This window comes from Plectropomus leopardus, chromosome 14 (assembly GCF_026936395.1).
Source record: "Plectropomus leopardus strain MGB_pleo_1.0 chromosome 14, ASM2693639v1, whole genome shotgun sequence".
Lineage (NCBI taxonomy): Eukaryota > Metazoa > Chordata > Actinopteri > Perciformes > Serranidae > Plectropomus > Plectropomus leopardus.
This window is the reverse complement of record NC_142189.1, coordinates 1,695,001-1,717,500: the sequence shown is the minus strand read 5'-3', so window position 1 is coordinate 1,717,500 and position 22,500 is coordinate 1,695,001. Positions and strand designations below refer to the sequence as shown.

The following is a 22,500-nucleotide window of genomic DNA, read 5'->3' as shown; positions in this document are numbered from 1 at the left end:
TGATCGATCCGTCGCATGTTATGAACAGTATTTTAATTCCACCTGATAAAAGGCAGCTTTATTTGTACAAAACATTTCATACAACAAGGTAATTCAAAGTGCTTTTAGAGTAAAGAGATAAAATCGAAAAGGTAGAATCAATTACTAAATGATTTTTAAAAAAATAAAATAAAAGAAAATCACAGCAGAAGTGCAGACAAAAGGTGCAAAAATGAAAAGATTTTTTTAAAAGTCATACAACTAGGCTTAAAATTAGTATGTAGTCATTAGTGAAAAAACAAAAGAAAAGAAAGAAAAGCTCTCTAGATGCATTTCCATTACAGATTTGCACAAACTTAAGTGATAAAGTTCAAAAGGTCAATGAAACACAAGCACAAGATGACTGTGTTTCCACTGAGTGACGTTCTGCGACTTCTCCTCGGGTGATAACATCCCAGTAACCAGGTTGCTATCTGTACTGTGAGTATGTGTAGTGTGTAGTATGCGTGAAGTTCGTGGTAATTTGCACTTTCACTGTCCTGCTGCTGAACGTGTCTCAGACGCCGCCTGGCAGAGTGACTTTTTGACTTTAATTTGATATTTGTTCTCTTTTTCTGACTCCTTTTCTCGTGCTGGGTTACAAATTTGAACAAGTGATGCAACACTTACACTGCAGTAATTGCAGCTGACAGCGGCCTCCTCCAATACACACACACACACACACACACATGCGTGTCCTAAAATATGGAGAGGAGACTGATAAGAGAGGAAGGACAGATACACACACACACACACACACTCTGTGGCTTGACATTTCGTCACATTCACAGAAGTCTGTCTCTGGTTTGGACATGGTTATCACCATCAGTCTTATTGTCTTTTGTCACTCGATGTCCTTGTCTCAGAGGGGGAGTGAAGCGATAAAGCCGCCGTCTCCGTTGTGTTTTAATAAGTTTTATCTGAAGACTCTAAACAGACAAACAATGTCAGAACTCAAACTGAACCGATGGGAGCGTTGAGTTTTCCACGTGGAGGTCATCGGGGCGCCGGCGCGTCACTCCGGCTGTTCAGCTGCAGATACCGACGCTGCGTTACGGCTCTCATCGTCCTCACTGTCAGGACTTTATTAACCCTTTCAAACCTGGAAAACATCCATTTTTTTGTGCTACTTCATGCTTCTATCGCACTATTTTCAGAGAACAAACACAAAGTGTTAAAAGATAACTTTATTTTCAAAATAGAGCTTTAAAAATATTATACATTAATATGCTTTTCTAGTTTCAGGAGTTTATTTTTTTAAACCAATATCAATACCAAATATTTTTTAAAAATCATTAATTTTCAGAATTTTAACTCTTTAAATGCCAGGTTTTTGTCATGATGCTACTATGTTTTTAATAGAAACAAATATATTTTTTTAACACTGATTGTGACAGCATAAATAGCATAAATTTTCTCCATAAGGTAAATGTGATAAAATATTTTAGACCTATTGTAGGAGCTGAGCTGGAAATTCACTGATTAAACAAAAATACACAATCTGGACTAGATTTATGACAAATGCATGAACACAGACACCATTATCAAAAAAAAAGAAGAATGAAAACTGCGTAAAATGCATCAAACAGTCCCTCAGGCTTAAATGACAGACGTGCATAAATCTTGACTTTCTTTTTGTGGTATGGGTCAAGCTCCAAAAACAATGTATCCTACATTTCCCATCATGCAACGCAATAGCTCATCTTTTATTTGACTATATAAATATCTTCATCTTCCAAACTTTGCACATCCACTTCGTAACTTTCTGTTTTCATTGTTGACTCAAATTAACAGATTTTTTTTCTATACATTTATAGCTCTCCAAATCATCCTAAAATCTCAACATGTGATTTGTCTGATGATGGAAGTTTTCTTTTCTGTCTCTAAATTGACCTCTAGGGGTGACGGTTTTCGGTTGTAAAATATATGATCCATATCCCCAACAGTCAAAACATATTCGTCCTTGAGAATATTTGCAGTATTTCACATGAGTTTGAAGGCTGTCGCCTCCTCTGTCTGTATCCCGTGTTTCGTCTCACTCGGCTGTCTGCTGTCCCATGAAGACAAAAGACAAAAACATTATAATGGTATTAAATCACTTGGCCAACCTCTGTTGTGTAAAAGGCTGGAAGGATAACATGATGTATAGTGGAGGTGGTTGCCAAGGTTTCCGGCTGATTAAAAATCTCACATCGCCATACATCTTCAACACCAGTTTTTGGTGAAAAACAGACTCTGGCACAAACTGTGAGCGTTCAATCAGAGTCACTTTATTTGCCAAGTAAACATATTGCAGTTTGCCACGAACGAAGCCGTCAATGCAGGACGAGTTTGTGTCCTTTCACATTCAAGTTTTTTTCATCTTTAAATGTCACTGACACTTCGACTGCTTTCACCCGTCACCTTAAAAGACATTTGAACTTGTTTTTTATTCTATAACTCACAGTTCAGCTGTTTTTATAGAAATTAATTCAAATAATCATTTGTATGTTAAGTACTCACCCTGTTTGAATTTTTGAGGAAAACTTTTCTCACATGCATTAAGAGAACTTAACGACAGCAAAACTTTATCAAACCATCTGTTTACAAACTCTCACATGACTTCTGCGGTGTAATCATCTTATTCATCCAGTCGTATGCTCATAACTTCACAAACACGCAGACTTTTCCAACAGGGAACTGAACGGGAAGTGAAACTTGTCTATGCTTTCTAGAAAGCCAGACTCCATTCACCAAAACAGTAATTTTACCTCTCTGAACACAGGAGCTGCTGGTGTACTGCTGCCAAGACCAGTTCGTTATTTTTTGTTATTTTATGACTTTGGTGTATTAAAGAGTTAATTCAGATTCACCAAAATCTCACAATAACACCAATGAACTAATTAATCAAGGCAGAGGTAGACCAGCAGCTCCTGTGTTCAGTGAGGTAAAATGACTGTTTTTGTCAGTGGAGTTTGGCTTTGAAAAGAGCATCAATAAGTCGAACTCGAGTTCCCCATCAGAGCGTCCGACCTGAAAAATGCCTGTTCTCACTCTAAACTCGCCAAATAGCGTCGCTCTGTCAGTGCTTAGAGCGTGCGAGCGCTGGACGGCGTCAGATGAGAACGTGCTCGGACAGAACCACCGGCGCCGTTATGATACACTTGTGGACGGCTGGAGGGCAGCGGGTGCGTCCACATGCAACGCGCACATGCTGCCGGATGGAATTGGTCACGTGCGTATAAAAACACAAAGGACAACGTCAGCTAATAACACTGCTGGTTACCACGTAATATAAAGACCACGAGTGCGCTTATACGACAGGCAGGTGGGGGGGTGCAGGAGTCCGGAGTCCGGAGTTCACTTCCTGTCTGATTAGAGGGTTTGTTTTTTTTTCCATGTGCATCTTTTGCCTAATCCTAACCGTCGTCACGGTGGTGTTGGTTGCCGTGTGCTGTTGCGTAAACATAAGGATTTCACCACATGCGTTTGTTGAGATCACGGTAACGATCACAAACCACCATAACGTTTTATTCTTTTCTTTTTTAGTGACCTAATGAATGTAGAGCAAAACAAAACCGTGGTCTTGCTTATATTTGGCCAGAGGGACGAGGAGAGGGACGAAGAACTGACTGAGACAGAGTGAACCGTGTGAGGGGTTTTTGGGTGTGAAACTTAAAAAGACAGAGCGAACATTTAAACAAAAACATATCTACAAATCTGTACTGAACAACGGCTCTGCTGTTACTGTACAAAATCTTCGTCTGTTATTGGTTGTGCTGAGGAGGAGGAGACGGCAGCCGCCCTCGCTGTACTCGGCTCTCATGAGCTTGGCTGTAACTTGAACTGCTGAACGGGATATGTTAGATGCTTTTGCAGAGCTTTGTCAACACAATAACTCCCAAAATGACCTGGAAAAGTCGCTAGATTTGTCACATTTGAGTAATGAAGTCGCCAAGGGGTCTGGAAAGTCAGTAGATAAAGCAACAAAGTCGCCAAGTTGGGAACACTACGTGCAGATCGACTGAGCTGTTTAACATGAAAAGCTCGACTTCTAATCGAATTATCCGTGTGTGTTAGTCCCATTTCTAGAAATTCGATTTAGTCTCGATTTCAGTCAGACTAACACGTATACACGAATTTTAAAAGTCCAGTTTTAGTCGGACTAACGCAATAATTTGACTTTTTCTAACATCATGTAAACAGACTGACTAAAATCTCGGCTGCATCCTGACTGGACTGTAGACTTCCTATTAGCCTCACAGTAATGTGCTTTTTCTCAGTCTGCTGTGTGATGATTCTCTTAAAGTGCCGCTGCAGTAACTGTCTGAATGTCTAATTCCATCTCTGCGCTGCTCCCTCTGTGTAATTAGCTCCGCCGCTGACTTTATGTAAAATAGTTGTGCCAAGTTTTAATTGATTAAAAGTCGGCGTGTTATTCCGAAGAAGAACAATGTAGATCCAATTAGCACTGTAACGTGTAAACATGAACACTAACTCCCATGGTGCACCAGGGTCTGCGTGACTCTGTGTGTGTGTGTGTGTGTGTGTGTGTGTGTGTGTGAGATTCAGTGATCAGTCTCATTTCTTAATCATCACTTTCTGCTCCAGATGAGACTTTATGAGGGGACTAAATTGCCTTAAAGGGATTTCTTATTAAAGGGATTACACCCATGTAATCCCCTTTGTCCCAGTGGACCCCCAAAAACCTGAACACACACACACACACACACGCGCACACACTTGTACAGTACATAACCAGATTAGCATGTGGAAATAAACGTGCACAATGTTTTCGATATGCTACAAATGAAAACACACACGCTAAACGGCGAGCACATCGGTCACATGATCCCGTTGAAAATTCTGCACTTAATTGTGAGTGTGTATGTCAATTACACAAAAAATAAAAAGTGTTTGTGTGTGTTTATAACCTTGACATGCATCTGTTTGTGCAGGCTGCGTGGTTGTGTGTGTGTGTGTGTGTGTGTGTGTGTGTGTGTGTGTGTGTGTGTGTGTGTGTGTGTTTGTGTTTGTGTTGTGTGTGTATGTGCGTTTGTGTAGCGTAACGCCGCGGTTTTTGGCGGCGCTCCCTCGTCTCATCCCCAATTAACGAAGACAAATCCGCTTCTATCGCCGCTAATGAGAGTCTTTAAGGTGAAGGGACTCTGTATTTATTTAATAAGAAGAAGCTTATTCATTCCATTTCCATGAGAATGAAAAGCCGCCGCTGATTCGCTGAGGGACGGATTAGAGGAGGAGGAGGAGGAGGAGGAGGAAGAGGAAAATCTAGAAAGAAAGGAGGAGAACAAGCTGCACAGAGAGGAGCAAAGATACATGAGGGAGGAGGGCGTAGAAAATATGGATTAGAGGAGCAGGAGGAGAAGGCGTTAAAGGGAAAGGAAAAGAGGCAGAAGAAGAGGAGGAGTCAGAGGAAGACTTAGATGAGGTACAAGATGAAGAGGAGGAAGATAAAGCAGTAAAAGAGAATGGACACACAACACATGGAAGAGTAGATGGAAAAGGATGAAGAGGAAGAAGAGGTCGAGGAAGAAAATGATGAGCCGAAATATTGTCATCCCAACATCGCGCGGTCAGAGGACTTTGACGTTGACACGTCTGCGTTTGTTGTTGATGTTCAAGGTTACAAATAAAGTTGTGCAGACATGAAATTCAGCAATCAAACAAGACAAGACATCACTACAATACAGATTTAAGACATTTAAACAAAATACATAAAAGCAAGTATCATCTGGTATTAAAACAGTATCAAAGTGTCAGAACAGTAAAAGAAGAACTCCTATGAACGTCATGGCAAAGTGCGCGCACGCACACACACACACACACACACACACACACACACACACACACACACACACACACACTCACACACACTCTCACTGAAAGCTTAAAGCACATCATCTTGTTCTTGCTTGGTTCACTAGTTTAAGACCTGCACCTGGGGGCCACAAGCCGATGGCCCCGCCCGTTCTCACTCCGAAGTTGTCAGATACATACGTTCTGTCAGCGCTTTTGGCATACGAGCGTGAAAAAGCCTCTTATTGCATCCAGCCGGAACGTGGTCATCAGATGAGGACACGCTCTGACAGAACTGGTAGCGTTGTTGTAGTATGCCGGTAGATGGGCACCAGGCGCGTCCACATGCGACGTGCACGGGTGGCGTCACTTGAGAATGCGGCCGGACAGAACCGGTTGTGTTCGCGTGAAACACTGAAGGACAGCGTCAGGTGATAACACTGCTGGTAACCACGTGATATAAGCTGTGTGGGTGCGCTTATATGGGCAGGAGAGGAGGATGGGTCACGCAAACAACCAACTTTCGTGTCCAGAGTTCACCTTCCGTGTGGATGTGAATCTGTTTTTCTTCACGTTCTTTTGTTGCCTAAACATGAAGTAAGTGTAGTATCATCCCACCATGCGCTTTTGTTGACATCACAGTAGTGACATCGTGAAATGTCAACAGCAGACGCAAAAGGATACGTAGATCGTAATACGAAGACGCAGAAGTTCACTGTAAAGCAGTAACGTGATGACTTGGGATGATAACGTGTTGGTTTAGCAATATTCAACAGTTCTTGGATGTGTTTTACCCCTTAACCTTCATGCGGTGTTGACATACAAACTAGTATGTTTTGAGCAAAACCCGGACATTTACACGAATAAACTTTATGGACTTGGGGGGAAAAAAATGTTGGCAGTTGGAGGATTACTCGATGATAACCACGTGTCGCCTCTCTCTGTATTTGCTCAGGTGGAGCTGACCGGCAGCAGTGTCTTCGACTACATCCACCCCGGCGATCACGTGGAGATGGCAGAGCAGCTCGGCATGAAGCTCCCTCCGGGCCGAGGGATGTCTCTGTCCCAGGGAGCCGTCAACGAAGACGGGGCGTCCTCGGCTTCTTCGTCGTCGCACTCTGAGACACCTGAACCAGGTAGGACACGAGGGAATCTGTATTTTTTCCCTTACAAGCTTCATTTATTGTCACTTTGCAAAATAAGACTCATGAAAGAATAGTTGAAAGAAAGGAGGAATAACGTTCTTTCTGTTAATAATGGTCCAGGGATTTTTTCTTTTTTTGCTTCTGTCAGACTTTAAGGTGATAAAATGAGGTAAAGGACAGAGTGCAGAGGAATGAAGGAGTAGGGTGTAGAAGAAAGAAAGAGAGGAGAAAACGGTCTCAGGACAGATTGAACAGTGGATGAAGAAAAGGTCAAGAAAGTAATGGAGGAACTGAAGTAAGAGCAGGAAGGAGGTGAAGATGAGGAGCGTTGTGTTAGCTCTCACTGGACGTTTGGACTGAAAAATCAGTTCAACCTGCACACACACACTGTGTGTGTGTGTGTGTGTGTGTGTGTGTGTGTGTTCATGCTACTCTTACTGACAATGGAGATTCATCCCCATTCATCTGACTGATAACACACTAGTGCTGTCAACTGGAGACTAGCTCTCTCTCAAACACACACACAGACACACACACACACACACACACACACACACACATAATATAACAATCCCAAACAGGAACAAGACAAAAGTTAACATGAAGCTTGAAATAACTCTTTTATGAAGATATTATATATTATATATCATGTTCTCTCTTTCTGACATCTTTTAATTTGTGAAGTCGGTCACAGTGAACGACCACCAACGTAACATCAACAAAAAGACGCGCACATTAAAACAGTTATTGCCTCCCACATATATCGGTCCTCTTTTGTCGCTCATTTGTAGGGAGCGCTCTACGTTTCTGTTCCAGCGTCTGGCATTTTTCATAGTCGGTAAACAATAAAAACAAACTGAATCAGATGGTCGATTCGTCCAGGTGATCTTCGAAGTGCTGAGTCCTGAGCAAAGAGCAGCAGATTATTAAAGTACACATCTTCCTCAAATTTGCGTTGCTGCTGCGACGTTGCTGCATTGCTGCTGCGTTGCTGCTGCGTTGCTGCCTGCTGCTATGAGTGCTGTATTTCCACGTTTTTAAGCACCACTCATTTATGAAGCTCTTGCATTGCTGACAACATGGTCTTGCGTATGTTTCAAAATAAAATGCCTTGTGTCAATAACACATGGGATTCTGTCCACAGAGACGCTGTCAGTGGGCTTTTATTTTGAAACAGAATCCGTATTTCCTCATCTCTCTGACAGAGAGACTTTTAAACTGCAGTAAAAGGTGGTAGAGTCATTATAATCATCAAAACTCTATCTTCACTGTCTGTTTCTGCTGACAAACGCGCAGCACGTGTAAAAAACCGGTTAGCCCGTTTCTGTAGATGTGCTGCGGCTGACAAGCGCTGCTCAGGGTGCAGTGTGCACGCTCTTACTTGTTAATGGGCGCCGAAATAAAAACACGTTGAGCGCTGCTCACGCACTGCTGACACGTGCTTAGTGAGCGTAGAGTATAATCATCTGATCTCGGACGGTGACCATCGTAACGGACGATAATATCATGAAGACTGAACCCCAAATTACCAGAGAACTCTTCTCTGTGGAGTCAAAAACATGAAAACGAGGCACCAGCAGTTTTTAAACTCATCGTTCTGACGATTCAATCCAAAGACTTTCCTGTCCGTCCACGAGTGTCCCCCCTCAGACAGAAAGTCACCTCACATTGTCTACGGCAGAAAAGAACCGGACGATTCCCCTGGACACCTGATATAAGCCCCTGCTACTCCTGGGAGACGCTCATACAGATTCATACCAGCCCTCCTCCTCCTCCTCCTCCTCCTCCTCCTCCTCTCTTTTATTCCTCCTCTCTTCCTCCAGACAAATTAACATTAAAGAACACATACATGAATCCTAATCCTCCCTCTGCCTCTCTCTCTGCTCACATTATCATTGGGGATCACTCCTTCTCATCCATACATGTCCGTCTGAAACCTCTCCCTCCCTCCCGTCTCTCTTTTTCTTTGGACAAATTAACATTGCTAAGCACTCATGCACATTCAAACACGTCCCTACATCCCCTGCCTCTCTTTCTCTTTCTCTCCATCTCTCTCTCCAGACAAATTAACATGGTAGAACAAACACCTTTGTCCTCCTCCTTTCTTTGCTCTTTTTTTTCTCTCTCTCTGGTCAAATTAACTTTGGGAATCACTGAGACATTCGCGCAATCCCCCCTTTTCTTCTCCTTCAATGTCTTCATATCTTTCCATCTTTTAGGGCAAATTAGCATCGGGAAACCCCCGTGCATGTTTTAGATCTTCTCCTTATCTTTCTCTCCAGACATATTGACACTGACGACCACATGTGTACGTCCTCGCGTCCTCTCGTCCTCCGTCTTTCCGTCTGCTGCACGGAGAGGCTCGGTTGGTTAGAGGTTTGCAGAAAGTCAAAAGAGAAGAGGAAAAAAAAGAACAAAAACCTCAAATGTGGAACTCCAATTAATTTAAAGCCGCCCCTCACCCATCACCAGCACCAATCAGCCAAGAATAAATCCGCGGCAGATCTAATTACCGCGCCGTCTCCGAAGACCCCGGCCGCCGCGAAGCCAATCTTCCCCTCCTTGTTTGAACAGGCTGATGAACTAAGGGACTCGATGGATATCAAGTCATTTTGTTTAATTTATAAATGGATTTTCCCCTAATACTTAAATTATCATCAGCATGAGAGAGAGAGAGAGAGAGAAGCAGAGTGAAAAGCGTTTGGAGGTAAAAAGTCTGGAGCATGTGGTGCAGGAGAGGACGGAGGGATAAAAGGATGGAGGGATAGAAGAAGAAGGCAATGGGATGAATCGAAATGAGGGATGTGTCCTTTTCCCAGTTTACAGCAGTGACGTTTTCACAATGTGGCGCACTAATGATATTCAAACTTTCAGCAGGGGATGCTGGGATATTTGGGAATAAGTGACGGAGGGGGTCACAGAGTGGGAGGGAGAAACATCCGACTTCATGTGGATTTATTTCATGGAGTATGAAATACACTTAAATATATGTATATATATATATATATATATATATATATACATAAATATATATATATATATATATATATATATACATAAATATATTTTTCAGGGGTTTGGTGAAATCACGATAATCCACAGACCTCGTTGAAAGCAGTTTCTTGTAGGAACTATTTTCTCTGCCAGCTGAATCACTGCGCAGGAGGAAGCATGCATCTACTTTTGAGGGCTGAGTCCATTCTTATTCCAAAGACGCTTTTTCGGTGCTTTCGCCGTGAGATCTTGATGCCAAAAGCCGCCTTTCACACCCTCATGATACACAAGATGGCTTGCATAATCTATATAAATGTATAAATTTCAAATTTAATCCCCAACAGCAGAAACATTCAGGTTTCCATCTTCTGTTTCACCATGCTGTACGTTAGTAATGACGTCTGTGTTACATTATTGAAATGTGCAGTGGCACCTGGGGGGAGACTGACGAATCCAGCTGACCGGTTCTCACTCCAAAATCGTCAAATTGCGTCACTCTGTCAGTGCTTTCAGCACACGAGCGTGACGCCAAGAGCCGCCTTTCACATCTGACCGTAACGCGGCTCGACGATGTCAGGTGGGAATGCACCCGGACAGAACCGCTGGTGTTATCATGATTTCTCTCAAAAATATGAGATGAAGGCATTTAGCTATTTAACAAGAGATGGCCAAAAAAATAGCAAAGAATTTGAAAAAAAAGGAAAGAAAAGAAAAAGAAATAAAAAACACAAATTAAAAAGAAAAAACCTTAAGAAAATGCTTAAAAGGAGAGAGAAAAAAATGTCATTTTCTGCACCATAAATTTAAATATATAATTAGAAGATGAATATTTTTTGGACTTTTTTCCCAGTTAATCCAGGACACACACACACACACACACACTTCAGAATCTTAAAAAACCCCAAAACAATCACCCTGAGCTCATTTTCAGCTCAGTCTCTCCTCACATTTTACTTTTCTTTACATTTGCAGAACATTTCTCGCCAAGTTGCTTGTTGACTTTTTTCCGTGTTTCTAAAATAAATCAAACCGAGTTTTCAGGTTTCTGAGGTCTAAATGCTTTTAAAAAGGCGCCTGAAGGCAGCACAAAAAAAACTGATGTCACTCCAGGTGTTAAAGGGTTAACTGACTCAGTTTATAAGTTTTTCGTTAGCGTTAAATTCCCAGCATCCTCTCCTCCAGACGATGAGCACTACGTTTCCACAGGCGCCTTCGTCATTATTTTCATCGCAGTCGATACCTGGCGAACGACGCGCCTGCCAACGCGTCCGGCTGAGCTTTTTCATTTGTTTACATCCTCTTCTCCTCCTCCTCTTCCTCCTGGAGGCGTCTTGTTTCTTTGGTCGTCCCTCAGCAGCGCTCTCTGCGCTCCTCACCTGCCTCTTCCTGCGTGCAGCGGGAGTTTCCCATCGATCACTGCTGACATTGTTTCACAGTGAAGTTTCTCACCGCGGGCTCCTCTTCATCCCTCCGTATGCTAATGCTTTACAGCGGGGCTGATTTTATGGCTGGTTGGTTGTTTCTCTTCCTGCTGACTTTATCTGGAGGACATATAGTCTTTTACCGCCGTGGATCGTATCGTTTCTGACAGTCTCGGAGAGCAAAGCGTCACTTTAGAGCAGGAAGGTCTGCAGAGGAATAAAAAGAATAAAAAGCAGCCCGTTTATGTTTTTACGAACAAATTTAAGACCTAACTTTTTACTTTGGCTTTTAATTGAGCTTCACCTATTTGTTTATTTGTTTATTGACTATTTATTTAAACATTTTAGTCTATTTTACTAGATAATATTATTTAATTATTTTTAACATTTTTGTCTATTATTATATGTTCTTTTATGTTTTAATTTACCTTTTATCAACTATTTAGAGTATTCTATTTATTTGTATTATTTATTATATTTATATATTTTTTTATATTTATTTTTCTTATATTATTGTTAGATTTCTTTATTTTTTATTTATTTATTCATTTATTTATTTTACTTAAATTATTAATATTATATTTGTTTTCCTTTTTCTTTTCTCGATAACTTGAGAACTGTTATTTTATTGCTTTAATTAATTACAAGGTCTTTTTTTTACCCATGTGCGTGTATTTTTGGTTTAAGTAAAGGGAATAAAAAGTAAAACAAAGATGCCATCCTCAAAACTTTTTTTAACTGAGGTGGGTTTCCATGAAACCTCAAATTGCGCAACTTGAAATTTGCAAATATAAAATATGCCTAATGGAAACATGTCAATTTGAAAAGAAAACTCTAATTTATCGTAAAAAAGTTTCTACGCTCGCATAACTCACCTACGTAGCCTTGGATCAGAAATCCGAAAATATCGCTCCAGTTTTGTGCAAATCTGTAATATGAACCTTCCTCCTGCTCAGAAAAAATGCCGGTGTTAAAAACGTATTGTCCTGTTTGAAACATAAACTCAGCCGTCAGAGTTTCAGTGCAACTTAAAAACGAGCACCAAAGTTGCTTCATTTCCACATAAAGTTCATCAATGTGAATATTTTTTTTCCTACATTAATAAGCGGGCGTACCTCGCCCGCCGGCTGCTCTGTCATAATCCATCAGACAGCTGACCCCGTCCTTTTAATTACAGTCACGCTCATAAAGTATTGAAATTGGAGTTAAAATATGAGATGACCTTGGAGGAGAGAGATCTTCCTTTGAAGCTGCGCGCCGCTTTCAACACCCTCTTGCACTTAAAGAGAGTCATCTTTAAAAGCACATGACGCAATTTGACTAATATCAGTCAAACTGAGGCTGAGAGGCTCGCCGTCTGAAGGGTGAGTGCTGCAAAATTATTACTCACGAGTGTAATTCAGAGGCTCGGCGAGCGGAGCGAGAACTCTTATTTTCTGTCTCTTCAGTGTCTTCATTACGTATCATCGGTTCAGGGTCTGATGTCGGCCGGCTGTTGACTTTGACCTTTGACCTCCTCGCTGGAGGAACTGGAGATAGTTTTACTTTTGACTGAGACGTACTTTTGGTGTTTGAAAATGGATTTTGCTGCAGTATATTTTTTAACACAATTCTGTATATTTAACCCCTTAAACCTTTGAAACCTGGATCGACATCAGTTTTCTTGAGCTGCATCCAGAGACTTTTGCAAAGCAGTTTTACCCTTTAAAACCTGAATAAATTGGTTGTAATAATTTTGAAAAACGTGGAGAAAAAAGGCGGTGAGCAACAGATTCCAAAACATCTGTTAAAGGTGACAAAAAAATTCCTGAAAATTAGGAATAAAAAAGAGGTGCATGCTGGGTTGGCTATTACAAAATTATATATAAAAAAAAAAAAAAAATAGGGAAAATGTCCATAAAAATATATTTATAATTATCATTCTTCTATATTTGAAATTATATATAATTTTTTTCTGCACTTTTTAAGACTTTTTTGTTGTTGTTTTTTCAAACTTTTTTGGGATTATTTTCAGGCATTTTTCTTATTATTATTCTTATTTACATATTCGTGACATCAGTCTGAACAACGACCAGATTCCACATTTTTAATCAATATTTTGTTTACTTGTTTGTCTTCTTAGTTTGATTTCCCCGAAAAAACAGCTCATCAACACGATCCTCTTCCTGTAAGATGTTGAATGTCGGAGGCTCTTTAAATGCATCACTGAGATAATTTTGTTCTTTTTTTTGCATTTAGAAGTTTAAAATCTCTGATGTCAAAGTGACTTCTGAACACACCAGGAAGTTGAGATTTCAAAAAGCTTTCCTCCCTCAAATCTGCATGACCACATCATGACGACACCTCCGACAGACGACTGACGCCGAAATCATTATGACTTTTTATCCTTCATGTCCTCTAACATCTCAGCTCCAGCTTTGCTCTTTGCCGCTCCAGTGATGTGTTTCGCCTTCAGGCTTCAGTATAGTTACGAGTTTTTATGCTGAAACACACGTGTTCAGAGAGGAGTTAACCCTTTGAAGCCTGAGCAAATGGCTTGATTTCTTTCAGAAACATGGGATGAAGGAAATCAGCAGCTTAAGAAGAGATAACCCAAAAAATAGCAAGAAATCAGTAAAAAGGTACTTTTTTTTCTTTTACAAAAAAAGGAAATAATCTGGAAAGAAGTGCTTAATAATAATAATAATAAGAAGAAGAAGAAGAAGAAGAAGAAGAATTCAATAGATTTGAGAATGAAATTAAAATTAGCAAAAGAAAGAAGATAAAAAAAAAACAAAGAAGGAAATTATCTGGAAAAAAAAATGCTCAAAAATAATAATGATTAAATAACATAATTTTAATAATTATGGTCATTATAATTTTCTGGACATTTTTCCCCGGCAGTTTTTAAAAATTTTTTTTTACATCTACAGAAAAGTGCGATTTGTGGAACATATCTCGTCAAGTAGCTTTTTTCAATGTTTTTGAAAGAAATTAAATCAACATGCTCACAGTTCAGATTAATATTCTGTAAATTAAAAGAATACCTCCTCATATGAGAAATGAAACTTTTTTCAAGTTCAATTTGATATTTGACTTAAAGCACCTAAAAGCACCTGCAGCACTTTGAACGCCTCCTGCGACACTTAATTTCCTTCACATTCAGCCGTCCAACAGAAAAGCCGGCAGCTAATTGAGTATTTATTTCAATTTTCTTTCATCAGAGAGAAAAATTAGTTAGAAAAACACCCAAATTTCAAAGTCCTTCTGGAAGTAACAGTAATTCTGCCCTCCAGGAAAACACCATAAGTTCTCCATTATTAGCTCCTTGCGGTCTAATTGTCCGCGGCGTCGCCTTATTTCAACATCATAAGTCTTTGATTATTGTTGCTAATTATGCTATTAGCACAATGGAGGGGAATAATTCGTCATAATCGCTCACATTTATCATAATTACCCAAGTTTACAGTCACCTACGTTTAATGTCATTTAGAGCGGCCATCGGCGGCGGCTGCTGCCCAAGGACAAACTCGGTGTGTGTGTGTGTGTGTGTGTGTGTGTGTGTGTGTGTGTGTGTGTGTGTGTGTGTGTGTGTGTGTGTGTGTGTGTGTGTGTGTGTGTTTGGTGGTGAAGCGTGTTTGTATTTGCATTTGAAATGTCACATGGACTCCAGGACATGAGGCAAAGGTCAAATCTGGCGGGATGCACACACTCCCCTTACACACACACGCACACACACACACACACACACACACACACACACACACACACTAATGTCTAGTCTTCTTCCACCTCTTCAAAGCACTCAGTTTCTTATCACCTCCCAAAAATCATGCATGACCCCCACCAGCAGGATGACACTGTCAGTTTTTTTTGTTTCTAAAACCATCAAACCAAACCATTGTGTGTAAACGCTAATCCTTTGGGGGGTCACGAGGACGGGGACGGGGACGGAGACAATCCCAGATGACACGTGGACAGAGTTGGCATTCAATACATTGACATGATGTTAGAGAAAGTTGAATTACTGTGTTAGTTGGACTAAAACTGGACTTTTAAAATACTTTTTGATTGGAAATCGAGCTTTTCTGTCATGTAAACACCTCAGTCGGACTTTAACTGGACTCGAATGACCAAAATATCTTTAAGGACAATGATCAAGATTTCAATCTTTAATCCGAACATGGCTAATAAAGTAAGACAACAAAAATAAAAATATAAGCAAAAGCAACAACAACATCAGAAGTGTATCATATCCGAAAAGACGGAGGAGGAACTAAGTACTTCTACTATTATATACTAGTAAATCCCACTCCTTTTTTCCATTTTTTATATACATATATCAATCAATAAATCAATAAGACTTTATTTATATAGCACTTTTCATACAACCAAAATCCAAAAGTTCCCCCAACACACACACACACACACACACACACAAACACACACACAAGTACACAGGCACATGGGGAAAAACACTGTGTAATTAATAAATTAATTATTTTAATCAGGAACTGAGTGAGGAAGCATCAGGGGCAGGATAAAACCAATAGATAAATAGATAAAAATGTTTCAAATAATATAAATAATATATATATATGAATAAATTATATATATATATATATATATATATATATATATATATGTATGTATGTATATATATGGAAATGTGAGAATATGTGTGTACATATATGTGTGTGTGTGTACATATATATGTATATATGCACATATATGTGCACACATATTCTCACATTTCCGTATTAACACCTACTTAACAGAGTGAAGTGCTTCTAGAGAATCACACAGTAAACACTAATACAAATATATAAATACATATGTCTATCTAAAGAAAGGCGGGAAACACGGCCTTCGTTATGGAGCGCCGGCGTGCAGCTGCAGCTCGTTTTTGTCAGACCTGCTAAATGATTTCCACACTAAACTCCGCACTTCACTGGGAGAATTAGTCACAATGGATTTAGTAAAAGTGCTCAAATTAATTAAATCAGTGTCATGAGTGTGTTTTAAAGAAAAGCAATAAAACCACTTGAGGCAAACAAAGAACTTTTCAGAGGCGGAGGATTATTGCTAAAACAAAATTATCCGTTTGGTTAAGTTTTATTAAACCGCCGCTCGCCGCTCGAAATGGAATCTTTAGAGTACACAATAGCCAATCACGGGCCATTATTATTAGAGTTTTCTAATTAGGCTCCTTAACGAGGACGGGGCTGTTTACAATGGGAGCCGGAGCTGTTCAGATAACGGCGGCGGAGGACAGGGCGGCGCCGGACCACAAATAAAGCGCTCCTCTCTGCTATCTGTCTGTCACAGCGGCGATAACACGGGAACTTCTCAAGGTCCAAGACTCAACTTTTAATTTGTGGACAGGCGGGGAGGGTGTGTGTGTGTGTGTGTGTGTGTGTGTGTGTGTGTGTGTGTGTGTGTGTGTGTGTGTGTGTGTGTGTGTGTGTTTTAGAGGAGATGGAAATGAAGGAGAGAGGAAGTAAAAAGTAAAGCAAAGATGCAGTTAATGAATTCAATAAAAAAGAAGAAAATATCAGAGTATAATATAGTACATTTATTTAATGTAATTGAGTATAATTTGAGCTTTACTTGTGTATTTCTATTTTATTGTACTTTATTTTTCTCTTGCATGATATTAGTATCTTGTACTTTCAGATTCATGATACAACATATCATTAACTAATAAATAATTTATAATTATAAATGAAAGGACCTTGCAGTATATAAAGTCATTAATTACCACATTAATGCATCAGTTTTCATAACGCAGTAATAGAATACATGTTCGTCTATAACACAAGTGTACTTTTACTTTTGCATACAAATACAAAGAGTTGTATTTGGCTGCAGGACTTTTACTTGTAACAGTATTTCTACACTGTGGTATCACTGCTTTGACTTAAGTAAAAGTCATCATCATCTGATAGCTGAATGTCAGCTGATAATTTCGGCTGATGAATCAGATCTAATTGAGGAGGAAAATCCTCATTAGCAGTTAGAATATTTTGTCAGTCAAGTTATTGATTTTTCAGATCACTTCATTAATTCATTTTAATGATTAAATCAAAGCTGAGTCATTTCAAAGTGTCCTCAAACCACAACCAGACAGAACTTAACACTTAGATCAGCTTCTAAATCCAGAAATGTTCTTTTTTATATTTATTTATTATTTTATGTTAACATGTTAAGACCCAAAAAAGAAACAGTTAATGTGATGTAAGTGTTGTGTTTATGAAGCAGGGCCGGATTTAGTCGGTCATTAGTGCAGTCAGCTCTATTTTTATATAATTTCATTGTTACTCTGAACTCAAAGTTTAAAGTTTAAAACTTTGTCGAATATTCATATTGAACAGTCAAATCTGTACTGTCGTAAAACAGCAATATCTCGCTAAAACTCAGTGGACTTTCTTGTTTGTTGGTCTCAGACGGTGTTCAGGCATCTTTCCAACACGCTCTCATCCTAAGTCATGACACGTTGCAGCTTTGAGGTGGATTTTCGTGTCTACATATTATGCTCTGAGTATCATTTTGCATCTGATGTTGATGCTCTGAGAAGCTTTTATGATGTCAACACAAGCGCATGGTGGGATGAAGCTGCACGTGGTTTTGTTTAGATAACAAAAGCACATGGCAACCAACGCCAAAACGTACATACTGACACAGATGTTTAGTTTTAGGCCTAAGAGGTAAGGTGTTGAAAAAACCATTACATTCGGATGGGAAGCGAACAGCAGACTTCCACATGAAAGTTCGGGGTTTGTTGGATCAATTCACCATCCCTGCCGGCCCTACAGGGACCTTTGTGCTCCTTGTATTACGCTGTAACCCACAGTGTTTCAGTGTAACGCCGTCAAGCAGAGCATCATACAGACGCAACGCGTTCCAACTGATGCTTCCTGTCTGCATATCATGCTGCTGCTGCAGGTGTCTTACACCCATCCGGAGTTTCATAACACTACTAAAGGTTTTGTCTGTATTTTTAAGAAAAAAAAGTAATATGTATTTAAAAACAGAGAAAAAGTTTGCAGGTCAACATTAGGCGGATTTCATTGACACTCAAATTGCCCAAATTGAAATTACAAATATAAAATACACCTTGTGGAAACACGCCAATTCCCATTTATCGCAAAAACGTTATTATGCAAACAAGGTGATGTTTCAGGCTATTAGAAAAAAACATATTTGACTACACTGCAATGAAAACCCTTTTTAGGCTTTTCTAGGTCACATGATGCGATGGCTCTGTGCTCCAAGAGCTGTTATTGCATCACTCTGAGAAAGTTTTGAATCCACAATTCCTCTGTGAAATCGTGGACTACATCTCCCAGAAATCCCTCATACGTGGCCGCTCCCACGTATAAGGGGCTCGCCTTTCCATCACGGCTCCATAACACGCCTACGTGGCCTTAGATTGGAAATAATGACGGCTAGTGCGGTGGCTGCAATAGAAATAAAGCTGCTGATGTTTTGAGCATCCATCGCCATGGTTACTGGGATGTTATCACCAGAGGAGAAGTCACAGAGCATCACTCAGTGGAAACACAGTCAGCTCCACGCTGAGATTTATCGACATTTTGAAAATATCGCTTAAGTTTCACGCAACTCTGTAATGAAAACCCGCCAGGTGACTCACATGTTGTTGGTTTTAAGCTTCTAACTGGGATTTCTCTCAAACATTCAGTGAGGTAATTTTAGGAAACATGTAAGCAGCCGTGCAAGAACTTTGTTTAATAAAATACAGTCGAAACTGATCAAACTTGTGATCTCAGTTTGACTGCTTACATCAGATCTCGTCGTGTTTGAATCCTGATCACAGCAGCAGACCTTTAGACTTTCTTTGAAAAGTATTACATGTAAAACGGCGAGCGCGCGTCTGTTTCGTCTGATCAGAGACAATAAGTCGTAGTTTGTGTTCATCAGAAGCCGGAGCAGCTCTTCACAGACGTGTTTGTAGAAGCAGTTAGCAGCTCGATGAACACGGCCGCCGCGTCTATTCCTCCTCACGCCTTCCTCTGATTATGGATGCTAATCTGTTCAGTCCATCCATCTGTCCCTCTCTCTCCGCCGCCGCCTGGATTCAATTACACCAAACACACTCCTCGCTCTGTTATCCGCGCCCCACTCTGTTTCCTCTCCTTCTTCTTCCTCGGCCTCGTCCTTTTCTTCTTCCCGTGTTTTTTTTTCACCTCCCTTTCTTGTTTGGTCGTCTTTTATCTGGGGACGCCGCCGTCGTCTGGCCAAACATGAACAGAGGGAAGAAGAGAGAGAGATATTAAAGGAGAGGAATTAAGGACAGAAGGACTCAGAGACACAAAGGAAGAAAGAGACGAGCGAGTTATGGAGATGAAAATTAGATTTAGCAGAGAGTGGAGGAGCAGATGAGGAGTGATGGACTGTGAGGCACTGACTCACGTCTGAGAGTCAACTCCAGCAATTCTGATTTGAACGGAGTCTACGCCGTTAACAGGCTGGTGAACGGATCGGCGCCCCGAGTAGACGAAGTCTGCTCGCCATTTGTCAGATCTGCCAGACTTAGGCCCGTTTCACACAGCACGCATCAGCAGTGCGTGAGCAGCGCCGAAAGTGGGGTTTTTTTTGGGAGGGGGGGGGGTTTGGCATCTATGTTAACAAGTTAGATCATCCACACTGCCCACCTGAGCAGCGCTTGTCACGTGCATGTCAGCTGCGGCACATCGAGAGAAACGGTGGCTCGCCCATCTTTTATGCATGCCGTGCGTTTATCAGCAGAAACAAACAGTGAAAATGGTGTTTTGATGATTATATTGACTCTATATCACTTCTTACTGCAGTTTTAAAGTCTCTCTGTCACAGAGATAAGGAAATACAAAGACGTCTGTTTTACGCCAACTTCCCTGCTTCCATTTCAAAATAAAACCCTTTTGATAGCGTCTCTGTGGACAGAATCCCATTAGATGTTGACACAAGGCATTTTATTTTGAAACATTTGCAGGACCGTGTTGGACCGTGGCTGTGCAGGAGCTGCACGACTTCATACATGAGTGGAATTTGTGCTTATGAATGTGGAAATACAGAACTCATAGCGGCAGGCAGCAACGCAGCTGCGACGTTGTAACAATGCTGCATGTGTGAACACCACAAGCATGAAACACGCTGCAGTTCGGCGAGGCCACCATCACGCACTGCTGGCGTGTGCTGTGTGAAACAGGCCTCAGCCTCTTAATTGCAATGGCGAGAGCGGCGTGTACATCACAATGACCACGTGGTCTGTACATGAAAAATTCAGAGGAGATTGATTAGACGGAGAAATGATGAATGTCATTCAGGCTTACATAAAATCAGTGTGAACATCACTGTCCCGCCAACAAATATTTGTCAACGAGGAAAGCTACCGCGGCTTCTGTCCTGCAGACACTGATGTTTGTTTTGTCAGCTGACAGTTATGTGGCTGCTGCTGCTGACTGACAGATTTCCCTCCACTGAAACATCCGCGGCCTTCGCTGTTAGATGTGAAGTGGTGCACTGAAATGGATCAGCTCCACCTTGGACTTGATTGAATGTGTTCCGGCCGTGACGGGGAGCTGATCTATGAGCAGGAGTTGTGGATCGTAGCTGGTGCTTTTTTGCTTTTTGTTTTGAAACTACCTCCATCCATGATTGGAGGAACTTTTGTGCGACATGGGACGTTTTTCATTAATCCGGCATTTTTGCTACTATGAGACTGTAACAGTATGATAACCATCTCAGAAAATATCGTGCTATCACAGTTTTACTGAACTATTATTATTATCCGTTTAAATGACTCTTTAAGGGAAAGTTTACCCAAAAATGAAAATTCAGTCATTTTCCACTTCCCCTCACGCTGATGGAAAGTCGGGTGAAGTTTTATAGTCCACAAAACACTGCCGGAGGTTCACGGGGCAAAGGCGTTGCACTCATCTCCCAAACAACTGAAACCTATGGTGACCAGGACTCAAACGTTAAAAAAATACTAAATAAAAGGACAAAGTGCTTCAATACTGTAATCCAAGCGTCCTGAAGCCCCAACGTGCCAAGTTGTTTTGAAAAACATCACTGGCGCTATGTTTTTAGTTTAGTTTGTTTAGCCGTGTTTCTCTTTTTAGTTAAATGTTTTATCACCATAACTGAAACCTGAAAATAAAATAAAATGAAAATTTTAAATAAAACTTAAAATTAAAAGTACGTGTAAAATGTCTCCCTTTGCAAATAACTAAAATAAAGGTAAAACGTTTTTATTTTTTTCAGTGCTGTAGATAAGCAAACGTACACAATATGATAATCCTCAATCTTCATAACAAGATATACCTTGAAACCTGTGTATCACTGCAACCGTAGCGACCACAGTTTCTTTATGAACTCGACCCGGAAACAGTGAAAAGCATCAAAACTCAGTCTGAGTCAGCTGAGCCATGCAGTGGACAGGAGGCAGACAGATGGGCCTATTGTTGGACAGACAGACAGACGGATCATCTCAGAGTCTCATGATCTGAGCCTCGTCCTCCGGTCTGACTGTGCGGACACAGACGTCCTGTTTGTGTAAAAGCAGCTGCAGAGCAGCGAGTGCTGCGGCGTGACGGCGTCACTGTTTGTGTTGTGATGGAGGTGTTTTCGGTGTAAATGCCACACGAGGCGCCGCCGGACGCTGCGTTTAGGTCCCCGTCCTCTCTGCGGGAAACCTGATATTTGTGCTGTTTGTTTATATTTGTTGTTTTGTTTTTCTCTCTGATGTGTCGAAGAGTCTGTGGATTTATCCGCATCCTCACAGTTTGACCCGAGAATAAGAGTGTGTGTGTGTGTGTGTGTGTGTGTGTGTGTGTGTGTGTGTGTGTGTGAGAGAGAGAGAGAGAGAGAGGCTCTTCTTGTTGGTTTTGTTTTTCATTGTTTAATGATTCTGTTTTTGATGTTATTTCCTTTGTGTTGCTTTCTTGTATTTAATGTGCTCGTTATGTCATTATTCACCTTTTTATATCTGTGACTGCACGAACGTTGTTTTCTCTCGTCTCTTACCAGCCTCATTTTCGGGAAGGTGCATTGTTTACAGTATGTATATATATATATATATATATATATACATATATACATACATACATACATATATATATATATATATATATATATATAGATAG

At 40.6% G+C, this 22,500-nt stretch overlaps 1 protein-coding gene across 1 annotated transcript in view; it reads left to right on the top strand.

Annotated features, from left to right (window-relative positions):
- Positions 1-22,500, top strand: part of npas3 (neuronal PAS domain protein 3) — a 337,016-nt gene that overhangs the window by 274,719 nt on the left and 39,797 nt on the right. Inside the window, 1 exon segment of the mRNA XM_088087580.1 lies at positions 6,770-6,950. Within this exon segment, the coding sequence (XP_087943706.1) occupies positions 6,770-6,950 (181 nt within the window).